Source organism: Motacilla alba, chromosome 1A (assembly GCF_015832195.1).
Source record: "Motacilla alba alba isolate MOTALB_02 chromosome 1A, Motacilla_alba_V1.0_pri, whole genome shotgun sequence".
Lineage (NCBI taxonomy): Eukaryota > Metazoa > Chordata > Aves > Passeriformes > Motacillidae > Motacilla > Motacilla alba.
Window position 1 is genome coordinate 4,203,348 of NC_052031.1, and position 16,828 is coordinate 4,220,175.

At 43.4% G+C, this 16,828-nt stretch overlaps 1 protein-coding gene across 4 annotated transcripts in view; it reads right to left on the minus strand.

Annotated features, from left to right (window-relative positions):
• SFMBT2 (Scm like with four mbt domains 2) overlaps positions 1 to 16,828 on the minus strand; it is a 107,567-nt gene that overhangs the window by 13,741 nt on the left and 76,998 nt on the right. For all 4 annotated transcript variants that reach the window (XM_038153967.1, XM_038153966.1, XM_038153968.1 and 1 more), the window contains 5 exons: positions 14,405 to 14,518; positions 13,062 to 13,104; positions 12,387 to 12,457; positions 10,627 to 10,766; positions 6,164 to 6,273 (listed from right to left, as the gene is read on the minus strand). In XM_038153967.1, coding sequence (XP_038009895.1) covers positions 6,164 to 6,273; positions 10,627 to 10,766; positions 12,387 to 12,457; positions 13,062 to 13,104; positions 14,405 to 14,518 — 478 coding nt within the window. The remainder of the gene's footprint in view (positions 1 to 6,163; positions 6,274 to 10,626; positions 10,767 to 12,386; positions 12,458 to 13,061; positions 13,105 to 14,404; positions 14,519 to 16,828) is intronic.

A 16,828-nucleotide genomic window follows, 5' to 3' on the forward strand; every position in this document is an offset into this window, starting at 1 on the left:
TTAAATTTGCTACGCCACTAAAACATTTATTTCGGAGTTTCATATGAAGTGTTTCTGAGTGATAAATGGCTGAGAAAGATACAGTTACATCCCTGCTGTACTACATTGTAGATGTGAACCCTGGAAAACCAATTATCCCCGTAATTTATTAAACAGCAGCAGCAAGCTGTTGTAAACAGTGAGATAAGGTTTTTAAAACATCTCTTACGCATCCTGAGGAATGCAACACGAGAAACAACCGTGCCAGAGCCCAGTGCTGGCACTACAAATGTGCTCAGAGGAGGGAGAAGCAACACACAACGAAAGAAAAAGAGGGAACAAAAGTGGATAAAGATTACTGGATGGAAGGCAAGGAAAAACAAAGGTACAGTCACCAGGAAAAATGAAACAAAAGCATTTGTCAGTGTATTAAGATCTGCAGTTTCCTAGCAGCTGCTGGTAGATATGGGAGAGGAAGAGGAGGTGGTGGTGAAATAAAGATGTGACCAGAGAGTTAAAACATTCAGACAGCTCTTTCTGAAAGGGGTGTGGGAAAAGGGTTTGAAACTGTGGCACATGAAGTGTTATAAAGGGGAAACCCAAAGGAAACTTGGGTCTGAGAACAGCCCACTCCAACATCCTCAGGCTGCAATCCAAATTATCACCTCAGCACAAAACCTGAATGAGCATTCCTGCAAGGTGCCAGGCTCTGATACTCGTTTTGGTGCCAAGACAACCCTGGATTCATTCACCTGAATGCATGAATGACTTCATGAGCCAACTTTTCACACACCCTTAAAGACCTGGACAGATGATGTAAAAGGGCAAAGTGTTCCTTTCAGGTACAGAGCACTGCTATGATCCCAGCTTTCCTATGAAACAGCTGCAAAGGCAGGCTGGCTGAGCAGGGCTTGGCAATACCTGATACCAAAACCACTGAATGCCACAGGCATTTAAATGCATCTACTTATGAAAGTTTTATATTTCTTTTCAATGTGTTTGAAAAGACTCCTGCACTTATTACTTCTCCAGGAGCCATGAAGTTTACCGACAGCCTGGATCGTCTGGTCAGTGAGTCTGCTCTCAGAGATGGGCTGCAGGATTTCACTGTGCTGCTTTCACCTGAGCCCAAATAACTCTGCTTGGACTAAAATAGCACTTCCAGACAAGCACCAGCCTCGAGGGTCTCCCCACTGGAAGAATCAGGGCACAGGAAGCACCTGTACCTATACCTCATTTTATGTCTGGATGCATCTGAATTTAACTCACATTTATTTGTCCTTGTTCTGACTTTCAGCACTAGGATGAAAAGATTGCATCTGGTTTTGTTTCCCTGCAAAAGCACCCTAATCAAATTGCCTCTTGATCTTCTTTCTTATAAGCTAAGAAAGCTGCCTGATGGGTATTATTCAAGGATGGCTGACTTTTTCTAACTGTGTGCTTCCTATTGTGTTTGGCTTCCCAGGAAGGACCCATTGTACTACAGTGCCTGCTGAAAGGAAAAGATGAAACTAGGAAAATGAACAACTGACTGATTTCATCGTCTGCTTTGAATGCAACGCACATTTTAATTAACAGAGAGGATGGCAAAATGGAGATCTCCACGACTGCAGCAATCAGTCTCAATAACCCAAGGTGTTAGCACTGGCCACAGCAGTATTTTTTATATAATTTTGGTCTTGGCAGTACCTCTTTCAACTATAAACCAGGTTCTACTAATATTTTCCATATTCCTCACACACTAAAGATTTTTTTAACACAGGCACCACCAAATGTAATCTGAGCTGTTTCTAGGACGGCCATGTGGTCGGAGCTCCTTTGTCAGAAAACACTTTCCATTAGCATCTCTCAAAAAGTTACCAACTACTGATGCCCCTATTTATGTTTTTATCTCAGGGCCTCTATCTTCTCAATCGCTTGCAAGCAGCAAGTATCTACATGCACAGCATGGCACCACTGCAGACTTGGAAAATTGCTGTGTCAAGGATAATATTTTTGGTTTTCTTAGAAATTGCTATTTAAAAAAAAAAAAAATTCAGTTAAACCCAAAAGAATTTTCTTTCCTCTTCCCCTTTCTCTGCCCTCAGATCCCAAACTCAGAGAAAACCTTAAGGCTGGAACTATTTCCATGAAAAATACACTTGCTGATCCATGAGCAAAAATATTAAATGAACAGCACTTTGCAATAGAATTCTTCTGTTGAAGTAAAATAGATTAGAGGCTCATGAGAACATAGTGCCTTCCAGAAGCTCCAGTTAGGGACTGCTGTGTGATGACACAGAAAGTCTTTTGCTGAAAAACTTCAAAAAGCAAGAACACTGAGAACCTCATTTTCAGAAATCCCATTCTAAGGTGTTCTGACAATTCTTGAGACTAATTTGAACAACTAAAAAGTCACAATTTCCTTTTGGGGGACTGAAAACTCCTTTCTATTCTTTGTAAGAAATTTCTGTTTTGTCTGTCTACCTTAAAGTCTGCCAAACACAAGGAGTTAACTTCCTTCAAAGCTATTTAATCTTCCAGTGGCATTTTGTACTCTTGAACACAGGATTCAGAAAGGGCACTGGAATGCTCGGGTTGTAAGGCCTTGTCTCATTAAGTCTCCTGATTACAGAAATAAAAGGTTTAATTCATTCCACTGATCCTGGCTTGTAAAGCCTTGCTCAAAATGAACACAAATTAATTTCCACTGTTTCTTCCTCAACCCCAAACCAGTTACCTCATCAGATCAGGCACAACTTTGCTTCTTGCCAGTCCCCTTCTGGTCCTGCACGTTCTCAGAAATGGCTTCCAAGAGGATCTGGCCAATAGCCTTTCCAGGAAAATTGAGCTGACAGCCTTGTTACTTGGATCCTCCTTCTTGTCCTTCCTAAGGAGGGGTGTGATAATTGCCTTTTTCCCAAAATTAGGATTCTTCCCTCATCCTCATCAACTTCCAACCACGCCAGTGAGTGGCCTTGCAATGACATTGGCCAGTTCTGCCAGGCAGAGCTGGCTGCATCCCAACTGCTTCCCTGCACTTGTGCACATCCAGTTTGCTTCCAGGGTTTTTAGATTCTTTTCCACCTACTGTGGGGGTAACACTTCACTCCCTCAAACAGGATCAGGGCCCTGGGAAGCCTGAGAGCAAACCCTCACTAGCAAAGGCTGAGGCAAAGAAGATTTCAAACACCTCACCTATCACAGTCTTCTAAAGCAACTGCAGTGAAAAGGCTTTCTTTGAAATGCTGCCTCATAAATAAGCAATGATTTCTGGCATAGGGGTAAATATTCCTAGAGTTCAGCTACTGGATTTGAGCAGCTCTCAGGATTTCATTTAATGAAGGAGTCCAGGAATACTCATCTTTATTATTTTGATCAACTGGGCTTCATACAAGACCCAGGAGACAACTTTGTGCACACTGCTTTTGTTTATGTCCAAAGCCCTGCAAAAATCCAGGGTAAAATCCAAACAGCCCCATTATCAGCCCTTAGAAATGAAAACCCTTGAAAACCCTTAAGCATTTTGTGTAAAATTGGGAAGGCAAATCAAGATATAGACACTGCACTTAAGAGCATCATAACTAAAAGGGCTGAATGCTGACAGCTTCAACTGGCCCTCATGGGAACCCAGGAGGATCAAGCCTGACATTTCTAACTCATCATCACCAATAAATCAGGTTTGACTCTTCTCACACGGAGCCAGCGGTGCTGATGGGAAGCAGCTGCCATCACACACTGCAAACACATCTCTCTGGACAATCTAAATTGTTTTATCTTCTTTGCAAGGTGAGCGTAATTGATTCCACAGTGGTCACTCATGGCAGCAGAGTGAACTAAACACAGGCTGCCCCAGGACTGAGATAATGCAGTCCTGGCAGTGCAAAACCTGGCATTTGGAACAGTGGGAAAAGCAGCTTTCTCTTCAGCAATCCCTTTGCTCTACCCTACATCAGGCACTGCAGACAAACAGCACTGCCAAGATCCAAGGAGGTGCCAGTCCACATCAGAAAGAAGGTGACACGATGTGTCCCATCACAGCTGGCTCTGGAGCTGTCACCCTTAGCAACAGGCACCATCCAGAGCCCATGGAGCTGGAAGTTGCTCATTGCAGGCCTCTGTTGCTCATTACAGGTCTCTCTTTAAGATTCTGGAGCACTGTCACACCTGGTGGAAGGTGTCACGTGCTGTTTGTATGTTCCACAGTATCTGGTTTCACGACTGTGTTTTCTCTTTTGCTCCTGAACAACCAAATGCAATTAAAACTTCAGGATGGAGCAACTCAAGCAAACTAAAAAGGAAAAAAGAAGGAAGTCCCAGGGTAGCCAGACAGTCTTGGGGCATGCCAATCCTCTGTCATGCGCTCTTTAAAGTTCTCAAAGTACCCACAGACAAGCTGGCACCACCACCAAGCACTGCTCTGTGAAGAGATCAGTCCCAGAAGCCAGAGAGCTGCAGGAACCAGGTGCTGTCCAGCCCCATGAGCTTTGTCTCCTCAGGAGCCAGAGGGCAATGCCACACTGCAGGAGAATCCATTGCTGCTCTCAGAAGGCACTTCAGAACTTGCTGTCCTGGCTCTGAGCCTGTGATGATCCATTCTGTGGCTTAATGAAGTTGAAAGATGCTGCCTGACTTCCTGGAGGGCTGAGGTGGATGCCTGCTGGGGCAGCCAGCACACAGGAACACAAACATGGACTGTGACTGGGGGCCAATGTAAAATACTACCATGGATGGTCAGTAAAACATTTCCCGGGTGTCTCCCATTAGAAATATGGATGGCAGCAGCTTTAAGAAATAGGCATTTCTGCTTTTGCACAAGGCAGATGCCCACATTCAAATGGGAAACCCCAACAAAATCCTACTCAGGATTCAGCTAATAGGAAAACTGCCTGTAAGCTCAGTTCCTTGCAGGAGAGGATGTTAAGTAATATAGGGCATTACAACTTGATTCCACAATTGCTAAGTACTTGCAGGAGTGAATTATCTGATATTTGCAGCACAAGATGTGAGATCCTGGAATCAATGAAAACTGGGTCATGGACAAAGACCCGTTTTAAATGAAAATCTGCATGCACAAAGTTGACTTTTAGACTTCCATCCACAACAAACACAAAAGCCTGACACTCTACATGGGTGAAAGCAGCAAATTAAAAATAGGATGTTTCTAGTAGATTTTCATTTCAGTTTGCAATCCTCCTTCAGGAAAGCAGTTTAAGTGTACATAGAGCAGAAGTTTCTCCACTCCCTCCCTCAAGCAGAGAATACATGAACTCTCTGCAATGTCTGCATGGGCAAAGATCAAATACAGTAGCCATCAACAGTGCTGTGTTTGGCAGCTATTCATATCAAATAACCAAGAGAAAATTGCTTTTCTTTGAAAAGGAGTTACAGAGTTCAGCACAAAGGGTGAGATTCACTGCGTTTAACTACAGTACTTAAAAAGTCAAGGTGACCATTAGTCAACAAAGAAAGCTTTCTTCAAAGAAATATTTATTGAGATCCATCTTCAAGTGGGAAGAATTATACTTCAGAAGGACTCTGGAGAGAGCTCAGGTGAGACTCCCCTCTTTCAGAGAGACAACAATTGTTGAAATACATCCTAAGTATAGTCCCCATTACATGAAGAAGACATAAACAGGTAGATTTTAATGCTAGAAGGAGGAATTCAGTATTCTTTGGTGATGTTTAGAAGATAATTGAATATATCCTAGAAAGGCATCAAATCTTGACCTGAATCTCTGATCTGTTACTACTTTGCCCTAATCACACTCCTGCTAAAAAATGTGTCCTTGCTAATTTGTTTGAACTCTTTTTGGTGCCATTCATTCTCACCATTTTTTTCTGCATTACCCTGACAGGCTCTAATTTAAAAGCAGCCATACTCCTCCATCTAGAAAGCCAGGAATTTAGTTCATTCAGTAATAGCCAAGCTTATAAGAACAGCTTATCGTAAAACTCAGGACTTGACTTCATCAAAAACTGGATGGCTGCTTGGAGAAAGACAATAGGAATGAACTGTTCAGGTGAATATTTCATTTCTGAAGTTGCTACGAACAAGTCAAATAATTCAATGAAGCAAAACGATAATTAGAAAAATAAAACTCTCACAATAGGAAAAAACCCTTTTCTTATCTTTTTTTTTTTTTTTCTAGTCAGTTTCCTTTCTGAAACCTCCCAAATAAAGGAACACACATTGAAGACTTACTTTGCTTTAAGTGTTTCCTCCTGGAAATTCCACTGAGGGTCTTCCACAAGCTGCAGTTCTCGTAAAACACTCCCTGGCTTGTAAGCTGCATTGATCACCATGCTGAGAACCTATGGGGAGATGAACCAACAACAATGATGGGTTTAAAAGCAGCCCTTTACCACACAGGTGCTGCACAGGCAGGAGCAGCTTGCAAGTGCTTGTCTCTGTCCTGGTTGCACAGGTTAAGTGCTGGATGCAAGGAGGAGGGGTCTCAGAAAGGATCACTGTTGCCATATTATAGATAACACCTGAGTCTAAAAAGATGAACTGCATTAAATGCTGATGTCTAACCCCAAAAATCTGGTAACGAGTGATTTTTGTCTTTGTGACAGACCCTCTCACCCAAAGCAGATTCCAGAGACTGCACCCATCATGGATCAGTTTAATAAAAAAATGAAAGCAGGAATAGTTCTGAAGGCACAACCAGGTACAGGTCACATGCACCACCACACAGTGAACACTGAAGGGGAAATTCACACATTTGAGGTCAGCAATGTGCTTCAGAGCCTGAGAGTTGTGTGCCTTGACCGTATTAACAGAATAGTAATGAAGTCTCCACAAAAAGAGTTTGCAGGAGGTGCCTGGAAGCCAGTGTGTGTCCACTCTGTACAAGAGAACACATGTGCCAATCCTTTCAATCCAAAGTCACTGAGAATAAAAATGATTCTTGCTATTGGCTCAGGAAATCCAAGCTTTAATAGCCTACACTTGGCATAGGGAGATAAACACAAGGAAAACAAATCTCTCAACAGCACCAGACTGTGTGTTTGAACACTCTGCATTGTATGCACATGAGCGATCCCACAGTGAATCTGGATTGGTTTTCATCTAATTTAGCTCGTTACCTAACGCCTGTTCTTAATTCCTTGGGGGCCTGCAAATGATTTCAGTATGATGAACATGAAGTTTATCCAGCAACCATGAACAGAGTTCATCAGAAATGAAAAAATAACTAGGTCATACTGCAGTGACCAATGTGTTTATGTCTGTTTGGTTGGGTTTTTTTGGGTTGGTTTTTTTCCCCCCTCTAAATCCAGCAACCTGAGGATTTGCTAGCATTTTAAAAACCCTACAGGATTAATCATTTTCAGGCAAGGACTTCACTTAATGCTGCAGAGCACTCTGTAAAATGGCACTGGCTGGAGTTGCTTAGATAGGTTATTTACTAGAAGCAAAATTTAATTTATCACTGGGCCCTTGGAAACATAACTCAAACCACTCTTCAAAAAGTCCAATTAGAGACACCAAACACTGACAGAGGGTAGATTTAGACTGGATATGAGGAAGAAATTCTTCCCTGTGAGGGTGGTGAGGCCCTGGCACAGGGTGCCCAGAGAAACTGTGGCTGCCCCTGAATCCCTAGAAATGTCCAAGGCCAGGCTGGACAGGGCTTGGAGCAGCCTGGGATAGTGGAAGGTGTCCCTGCCCATGGCAGGGGGTGGCACTGGATGATCTTTATGGTCCCATACAACCCAAACCATTTTAAAATGCCATGAAAAGACAGTTTCTGAGCGAGCCCTTCTAGCTGCTCACCCACCCACATCTTCTCTTGCTGGTCTCTCCCCACACAAACTGAGGGGAACTGGCCTGTGGCACCTGATGTCAGGAAGGCAGAAATGGGTTTTCAAAAACATCAAGTGCCTGGGGAGCTGCCACACTCATTCACAGCTCATCAGGTGCCTTGATCAGCAAATCCAGGGAGTTATTTGACCCCTGTACAGGAGTTTGTTGGGAAAGCTCTACTTAAGCACACCTCTACACCCACCCTGCTGGCTGGTGGGACATCTGGGGCAGAAAACATCTTGCTGACCAATTTCCAGCAGCAGTGCTGTCCTGCCCCTCACCAGTGAAATGGTGCTTGTATGAGTTGTCAGAATAGTTGGGAAATGAGCAAGAAAAGAAAACCCAACCCTGCAACACCAGTGTGGCCCTGTCTGGGCGTTCTCCCAGACACCTAATCAACTCCAGCCCTGCACAGGCACCCACAGTGCCAGGACTTTTCTCAAAGCTGGCTTGTCACCAGCAGGACTCTGTAAACTTCTAAACTCAGTTCAGAAAAATGAGTGTTTTGTAAGAACAATTATTTCCTTTTCAGGGAAGGAAAAAAATTAAAACCACTGGCTTTTGCCCTTCTTGTATCTCAAGTGAGTCACTGGGTTTGGCATTTTACCCTACAGTAAAGGTCCATCATCACAGTGAGAGGGGTACCTTCTAGCAACATTATCACTTCATATTGCACTCTATTAAATGCAAACAAACAGAATTTTGGGAAAAAATTAACTGTGATTTAAACAAAACCAGTAAAGAAACCTACACCAGTTTCCAACTTTCTCTGAAGATGGAAAATTACATCAACCATCTCAAACTGGTCAAATTTCCTTTGGCTGGAGGGTGACCAGTCAGAGATTTTGGTGGTTTAATTTCAGCCCTCTGCATGAGGGATGGTTTGGGTGCAGCCACCTGTGCCTTGGAGCACGGGGTGGGGGGTGGATTAGGCAAGCTCAGCCGTTGCTGCTATCCATCAGTACGGTTTTATTTTGAGGCTGCTGACCTTTGGATTTTCAGAGCTGAGTGAGTTGGAGTCACACCAGTGAACATGATCAGGCAACACCATCACAAGCCTCTGCCCCACCTCCAAGCATCTGATATTCATAAAGTTCTCCATGTCATGTATTTTCATGTGCACAGGGGCTCTTTTGAGTGTATCTGGTGTGCCTGATGCCACTGGGCAGTTCAGCACTTTTCTTCCCATCACGGCTCTTTGGTGTTCACACATTTCCCATCTCCATCCCCCTTGAAACAGTCTCAAGTTTTGAGATGGATGAAGTTTCCTTAGGAAAACTCTTAACTTCTTTCCTAACTTTCACTGTCAAGGCACAGCTAACAATATGATCACAACTCTCTTCTCATATTCAAGACCTCAATGATCAGTATTCTTATGAGGAAAAACTCCAGTTCCCTCCTCTATCTTAGATATGATGCCACACTCCTACCTAACAAGAGCTGCTAAATCCCAGGGTGGCCTCAAGCAGGGCACTAAACTTATTTTTTTTAAACTTAGAATACTGATGTGTCTGTGGGACAGAGAGAGGAGAGCAGAAGAGTTATCTGGGATTCTTTCGTTAGGTGATCAAGGATCTAAAAGGCATCTTTTGTCCTAGTCCATTTTCTTTTTAAATAGAGAAAGAGCAAAGTGTCTAAAAATATTAAGAGCAGTAAGCAATGAAGCCAATCAATCTTCACAGCATACTTCTCTAAAATACAGAGGGGGGTTATAGATCATCTGGAGTCTTAAGAAGACACCTTGTTTTATTTTACAATATTGCTGAGGAGCTCTTGGCATATGTGAAGAACTGTTTGTGCTTCTTAAATATACTGACCCCAGAACTAAAACTAAAGCTGACTATGTATTTATTTTAATTTAACTTCAAGTCAGCCTTTATTACATAGAACAGCTACCTTACAGTCACCACTTTTCAGGCCAGGTGCAGTGGCTGGATGGCAGTAGCTGATGTCTCCATTGTATGTGGCTCCAGGTTTCAACTTGTTTTCCAAGAAAATACTTCAGAAATGAGACAAACTTTGCAGCTGATGTCAAACAATAGGCATTGCCACCTCGCTTGCCTCTTCCAGTGAAAGAAACCACAATAAACCAGTGGTCCCAGCAGAAAACTTGTGCTGGCACTGGGAATAACGAACAGCGAGGCTGTAAAAATAATTCTGGTATTAAACTACACAAGAGTTACTTGTAACTCACCCAAGACTTTGGGATTCAAGAGTACACAAACAGGATGATGCTTCACTGCATCAGTGGTGGAGGTAAGGACAAGACCTTGGGTGGAAAAGGCTGTGGAGCATCAGGAACTTCAACTGTGTTGCAATTTTTTACCTCCATCCTGCCCATGGCTCTCTGGGCTGCTGGTACCTCTCTCATCTCAGCAACAGCTACCAGGAATCAGGTACAGCAATACCCTGAATGTTTTCTTTTCACTCTTTCCAGAATTTGAAACTGCTTCCCACGGCCAGGATGAGCTTGAGTTCATGGCCATAATAAGCTTGAATATTTTCTGTAAAGTAATAAGGATCAGTGCTGGGCCACTGCCATTGTTCTGCTCCTTGGGAAGCTGTTTATGTCTCCAAAACGAGATGCCCATGTCTCCATGACACTGCTATTTGCTCCTGTGTTGATGGCAACCCACACTAAAGTTGCTACCAACCAAAAAAACTCCCCAAGTTTCAAAAACATCACCTCTCCCATCAAAACCCACAATGCAAAATCTGCCCCCTCGTCCTGGCTTTTGGTTTTGCCTCACAGAACCCACTCCAGGACAATTTTAGGTGCATTTTTGCAAATTCTGGGTCTGGCAAGCCATGACCCATACCTTCCTCTGAAATCCCCCCAAAAGAGAGTTGGGCCATACCTCCTTGAGGACCAGCACACACTTGCCAGGCCCCACAGACTGAGGTAGCTCTGCAATCCTGCCTTTGTTTAAATATGGACCTGAGAAGCAGCGGTGGTTGATGTAGAGCTGGGGGCAGCAGTATCTCCCATTGATGGTGCCTGCAAGGAGAAAGCAGCAGTGAGGTGCCTGCAGCACTCTTATACCATAAATCAAGGGCACTTCTTTATTATTATCATTGTTTTAATTGAAGGGATGGGACTACAGCTGGGTTAAAAATGATTTATTGTTTAAATAAACATTAGTCTTAGAAGCTGTGAGATTTGGGTTACAATATATAACGTTCTAATCTAATGGATAGCTGCCACAAAGTTTATTTTGTTTTTCTAACTTATCACCTTTACTTACTTCTACTGTAATGTGTATACTTTCATCCAATGGGTTACTATCACATGTACATATGCTTTTATTGTAACTTCTGAACTCTTAGCTTATTCTACACAATTACAAAATTAAACCCTTCATTATCTTATCAATACAGTTTCTCATACTTAAGGCACATTCTTACTTATAACTATAGAAACATTAGTTCATGAATTTTCTGTTTAATGTCTGTGTATTTTATTTTTACATCAATTCAAGCTTCTTCCAAGGCTGCAAATTAAACCCTCCTGTGTGTGTTAAGTTTCTATTTTTCTATTTTCCACACTTCTTCCTCCTAGATGTGGGAGAAAGGGGAGGAGAATAAAGAAGGCACAAAATTCTACCCTGGGATAGAGGGTAGGCAAGCCTCTGCCATTCAACTCTGTCCAGCATGGGAAAATGAAGTGGTTTTGGTAGTGACTGATTTGGCTGCACACCCTGCTGAAAGGAGGACTGGGAAAGGAGTTAATCCATGACATGAGCCAGAGCTCTCCCAGAACTCACAGTGCAGGGAGACACGAGACACTCACTGCAACCTGCCAGGAGGGGCTGTATGAGCTGAGCCTCCAAGACAGGGAGTCAGCACAGGGAGAACATTCTCAGTGAAGAGCCTCAGAAACCCCTCTTCAGCTCCTGTCTAACCCCACAAGTCCTGCAGTGCCATTCCCTGACCCAGCATGGGTCTACAGAGCAGATTTCCTTGTCTGGGCTAATTACTCTGGGCTCCTTTATAGACCATGGAGAGAAATGGGAACTTCTAGATGTGGCTCACATGCCTTCCAAGTGGTTATCCACTTTTTTTTGGTTATCATACCCAAAAGGACCCTGATTCTCCCCATATGACTGTAACGGGGTATTGGCTGCAATGCCAACATGTGTCCCACAGCCTGCTGAAATAAAGTGAGGTAAATCCTGTCCCTGCTGCTGGGTTCACACCATTAATAGGATTAATATGGCACTCAGAGCCTCCTGCCACTGCTAAAGGGGAGAGGAATTTGCCTTCAGCAGAAGCAGCAGCCACATCACACAGTCCTGACATAACAGAGGGGACCCATCAGGTCCTGCTGTACCCAATCTCTTTAGTTTCCATTAACAACCTGCACCCACCTCCACCAGAGAGATTCACTAGCTTTGTCTTAATATCATCATCTGAAATGGGCAAGCTCCAGGGGAACTCTGATAGCCCCAGCAACACATGTGGAGAACCAGACCCTCACCTGCTGTGCATCAGGTGGGTTCACTCCACCTTACACCCCCGAGGATGTGGTTCCATCTCCCCATCCCTATGAGAACTCACTGCCTTTCTGGGGTCCTCCCCTTCCATACAGGACATGGGTCTTTGAAATAAGGATCCTTACCTGTTGTGTCTAGCTGAGGAACTGGGCAGAGGTCATGAGGTATTTTCTCAACAGGCACTGTGGATGGTAACCTGTTAAAAGAGAAATTGGGTGTATTTAATGAGAGTATTTGGTGTATTTAATAGCATCAGACAGGACAAAGGGCCAGAATCAGTCCCCAGGCTGGACCAAAAGCTACACCAGCAACAGCCTGGGATGGGGAACAGAGACACCTCCAACACAATTCCACTTCCACATGGCTGATCACAGACCAGGGTACTGCAGATGAAGGAGCCAGATCCACCCCTTCTCTAAAAATATAATCTGATGTGTCAGCTTTAGACCTCCAGGCTCCACATATCTGCCCTTAAACCCCTTAAATTCAAGTTTCTACAAATTGCAAGAGCTAGACAGGGAAATGCCCTCCTGGTATATGTCCATCTTCCCTAAGCATCCCCTGCTGGCCATCAGACAGGGGCTGCACAGCCCCAGCCAGCAAAAAATTGCTTTTACAGAGACTTTCTAATATGCTAACAAATATTTCAGGCTTAAAAGAATCCTCTTGCTGGCTGTGCTACAGTATCTGAGCAGTAGTTACTGAGCCACACAGCTGCTGTGTATTATCCCCCCTGGAAGACCTGATGCATTCCTGTGAAAACACCACCTTAAATAACAAAAAAACCCCAAACAACTTACTGTTTTTCTGGCTGCACAACTGCAATTCTTCTCTTCCTTCGCACTGCAAAAATGAAGCAAGCAAGAAAAAAAAATTAGTTTTGTACCCTTCTGTCCTGTTAAGTACACCCAGAATGCATAAAAAGCTGTGTAAATGCACTGACTATAAAATGACTTTGAACACAATGAAATGGTACTTAATTACTATCACCATCTTTTCTTGGTATTTTTTAAGTAAGTCACTACATCATTAAAACCTACTTTAAGGATGTAATAATACATTTAATCTTTCCTCTGGAATGCTAATATTGTGTTTTATGGGATCAGCATAAAAGAAAAAAATTAAAATAAAAACACAAATATTTTTCCATATAGAAACACATATGGATAAGATTACATTTTACAAGCATGATTACCTCCAGCATAATTTATCCCCAGCAATAACTTGTGATAAGGCTGCATAATGTTGCCATAGCAGTATTCTCCTAAATTAGGCTCTGGCTGCCTGATTTTTAACTTAAGCATATTTAACTCTTTGAAAGAGATGATACATTTTAAAATTTGCCTTTTGGATGTTAATTAATATAAACAATGAGGCAAATTTTTCACCTGGTGGCTTGAGACTGGATATGTTGGAACAGAACAACACCAAGCCACTGAGTTCTCATTAACTGCCTTCAAATGCAAATAGAAAGGAAAGAAATTTGTCTTAATATGCACTGGAGGCAGGATAAAACACTGTGGGCTTAATTGTGCTGTGGGGGGATTTAAACTGAACACTAGGAAAATCTCTGAGCTGGCAAGGGCACTGAAGTAAGGGACAGATACTCTGGGAAAGGGTAGAAATTCCATCCCAAAATGGCAGCTATTATTTTATTATTTCTCCATTTAGATGAAACAGATCCTGTTTTGGAAAGGAGCACCTGGATGGCCTCTGTATGTTCATTCCACCTGACATTTTATGGTTTTGTTGTTTGTTTTTTTTTCCAATTTGAGGTCTTTGTCCCTAATCCACTCCGCTGCCTGAGTGAACCTGGCTCAGCACAACAAAACCTGGTTTCCCTCTGACAACCCCACTGACCAACAGCCCCTCTGAAAACCCACAACCCCCTCTGCAATGCCAAACCATGGAACAGCCTTCTCCAGCACAGACAACCCCATTTTTGGAGGGGCTGATCACAGAGAAAAACACAAACTGCATAATTCCAGTCTGGTCGCTAATTAGATTTATTAAGATTTATTGCAGTACACTTCCAGTCTGGTTATTGGTCTGCTGGGTAGGTTGATAGTATCAAAAATGGGATTACAGACCTTAGGAAAAATCCCTGATATCATCTGCACTGCTCAGGTCTCCATGTACTTACAAACAGCTTTGTGTGGTGGGGTGAGGTTATAAGCGTTTGCTTCACACCAGCCAACAGGGAAAATGTCCATAGACTCCACATCAACAATGTACTCTGGAGAGGGCATCTGTGAACCTATAAACACAAATTTATAATGGGATTTAGGCACGGGAACACCAAGCTCAGAGCCACCCAAGCATCCATCATGAGCCTGGCGAAGCGAATGATGGAACATGTAAAAATAAATCTGCTTCCCTGCACCCAAATCAGGCATCATTTCATCTTCAGTTCTGCACAGACAGCAAGGATGGGGCTGCTGCATTTACAGTGCAATGTTGTTCAGAGGAAAACCCCACTAAGAGCACTTTGAGGGTGCGCAGTGAAGCAGCCAAGAGCCAGGGAGGTTAAACATACGTAACTTCCCTCATGGCTGACCCCTGGATATTTTGTGAAGTTGCATAACAGAGTCAGAAGGACTTGTTGAATGCTTGCTCTTAATGGTTAGGAGGGTGTATCCAGGCTTTCCCAGGCTGGCAGCTAATGCATGAGAGAGGCTTTTACGTCCCAGTGCTTCCCTGAAGCTTTTTTGTGCAGCTCTGCCCTTGAGTTCCATTTTTTAAGGGTGAGAGGTGGCCAATCTTCTGTCCAGAAGTGCCACGAATTCTCCCAGAGTTCCTCACATGAAACAAGAGCTGATCATCCAACAGGAGAAAAGCAGTATAAAAATCCCAAGTGGGTCATATGGACCAAGGTCTCTGGCACGATGCTGACTCCAAAACTTCACCTGAAGTCTCTATTTAAAGCAATTATCTTCCAATTTGGTTATGACACCTCCTTTAGAAGACAATCTCCTGTCTTCATTGATGTGGATCCCACTCACAGAACCAAAGAATTATTTAGGTTGGAAAAGACCTCCAAGATCATCAAGCCAAAGCATTAACCCATCACTGCCAGGCCCACCACTAACCCATGTCACTCAGCACCACATCTACATGACTTCTGAACACTTCCAGAGACAGTTATTCCACCACTACCCTGGGAAACCTGTCCCAATGCTTGACCACCCCTTCAGTGAAGGAAATTTTTCCTACTTTTTTCCCCTAATTTAGCTGATGTCCACTCAAAATCCAATGAAGATATTCCTGCTGGCTTTGAGTTCAGAAACAACTCCTGTGTCCTGAGTCAAGGCACCATTTAACTACTCCAATTCAAGTTCAAGTTGCTGGGCCAGCAACTTCACCTCCTCCCTCTGCCAATTCCACCCCAGGACAGACAGCTCCAGCAGCAGCATGGGGTGATCTCCTAATAAAAGGGACCAAAGGATCAGCAGCTTCCCCTGCAACAGCCTTGCCTTGGCATCTGTTAAAACATCTTTGCCTCCTGCTAAAGGCAGCAAGTGTTTGACTGTGCACAGCCAGATGACTACAGGGAGCTTCCCACTAATGTGTGTTCATCAAGGGCTTGTGGTGTAATTGAAACAGTAATTGAGCTTTGTGATGGGAACAGCACTGAGGCTGAGGTGAAGCATTTGGATCAGTAATAAACCTGCTGCTCTGAGAGTGCGTGGCTGCACAGAAAAGCCTCCTCCTCGAAGGAGGCAGAGAAGTAGGTGCACACTGATAGAGGAAATAATGAAAAAAAAAATGGAATCATAACATCTGTGTAGATCCATGGATGTCTTCATGGTGTTTCTCTGAGCCCTGCATCATGTTCATGCACTATCCATTGAAAATACACACTGGAATATGAGGAAGAGAATGGGATGAAGGCACAGGGGAAGGACACAACTTGCTGAATACCAGATTTCAGCAGCTGAAATTCCCTGAAAAACCATTTCCCTCCGTGAGATAACACCACCTGGTCGCTGCTCAGTTTGAACTTGATGAAAGCTCCAGAGGGGAGCTCCACTTCCACCTGACACCACAAATCCAGGCAGGGAGCCCAGGTGACAACAGTGAGTCAGTGGAAAGACACGCACACAGTGAGCAAGCCACGGATCAAGCCCTAAACAGAGCAAGAAATCAACACAGACCCCACTGAAATGTCACTAGATCTGGTAAAACCAATTACCTCATTATTGTAATGGTGTTATTCTGACAAAACAGACTCTATTATTTTAGAGGTCCCTTCCAATCTGAATTATTCTACAATTCAAAATAATTATAAAGTGACCACATCAGATGTACCTTCCTGCTTACAAGCAACAATAAATGAGACATGAAGGGTCTTATCCAACCAAAATGGTTCTAGGAACATTCTGCTTCTGAAGTTTACAGCTGCAGCCACCCTGAGCAGCAAGAAAGCAGCACAATGCCTCTTCTCCTGCAAAACCTTGTTCCTCTTGTAAGACACATTCACAGCTACTCTGTCCTCCCTGGCACTGCTTCTGCCTTCTGGCAACTGATAACCCTGCTTTCCACTTCCAACATCTTACTGCTTCCTTTG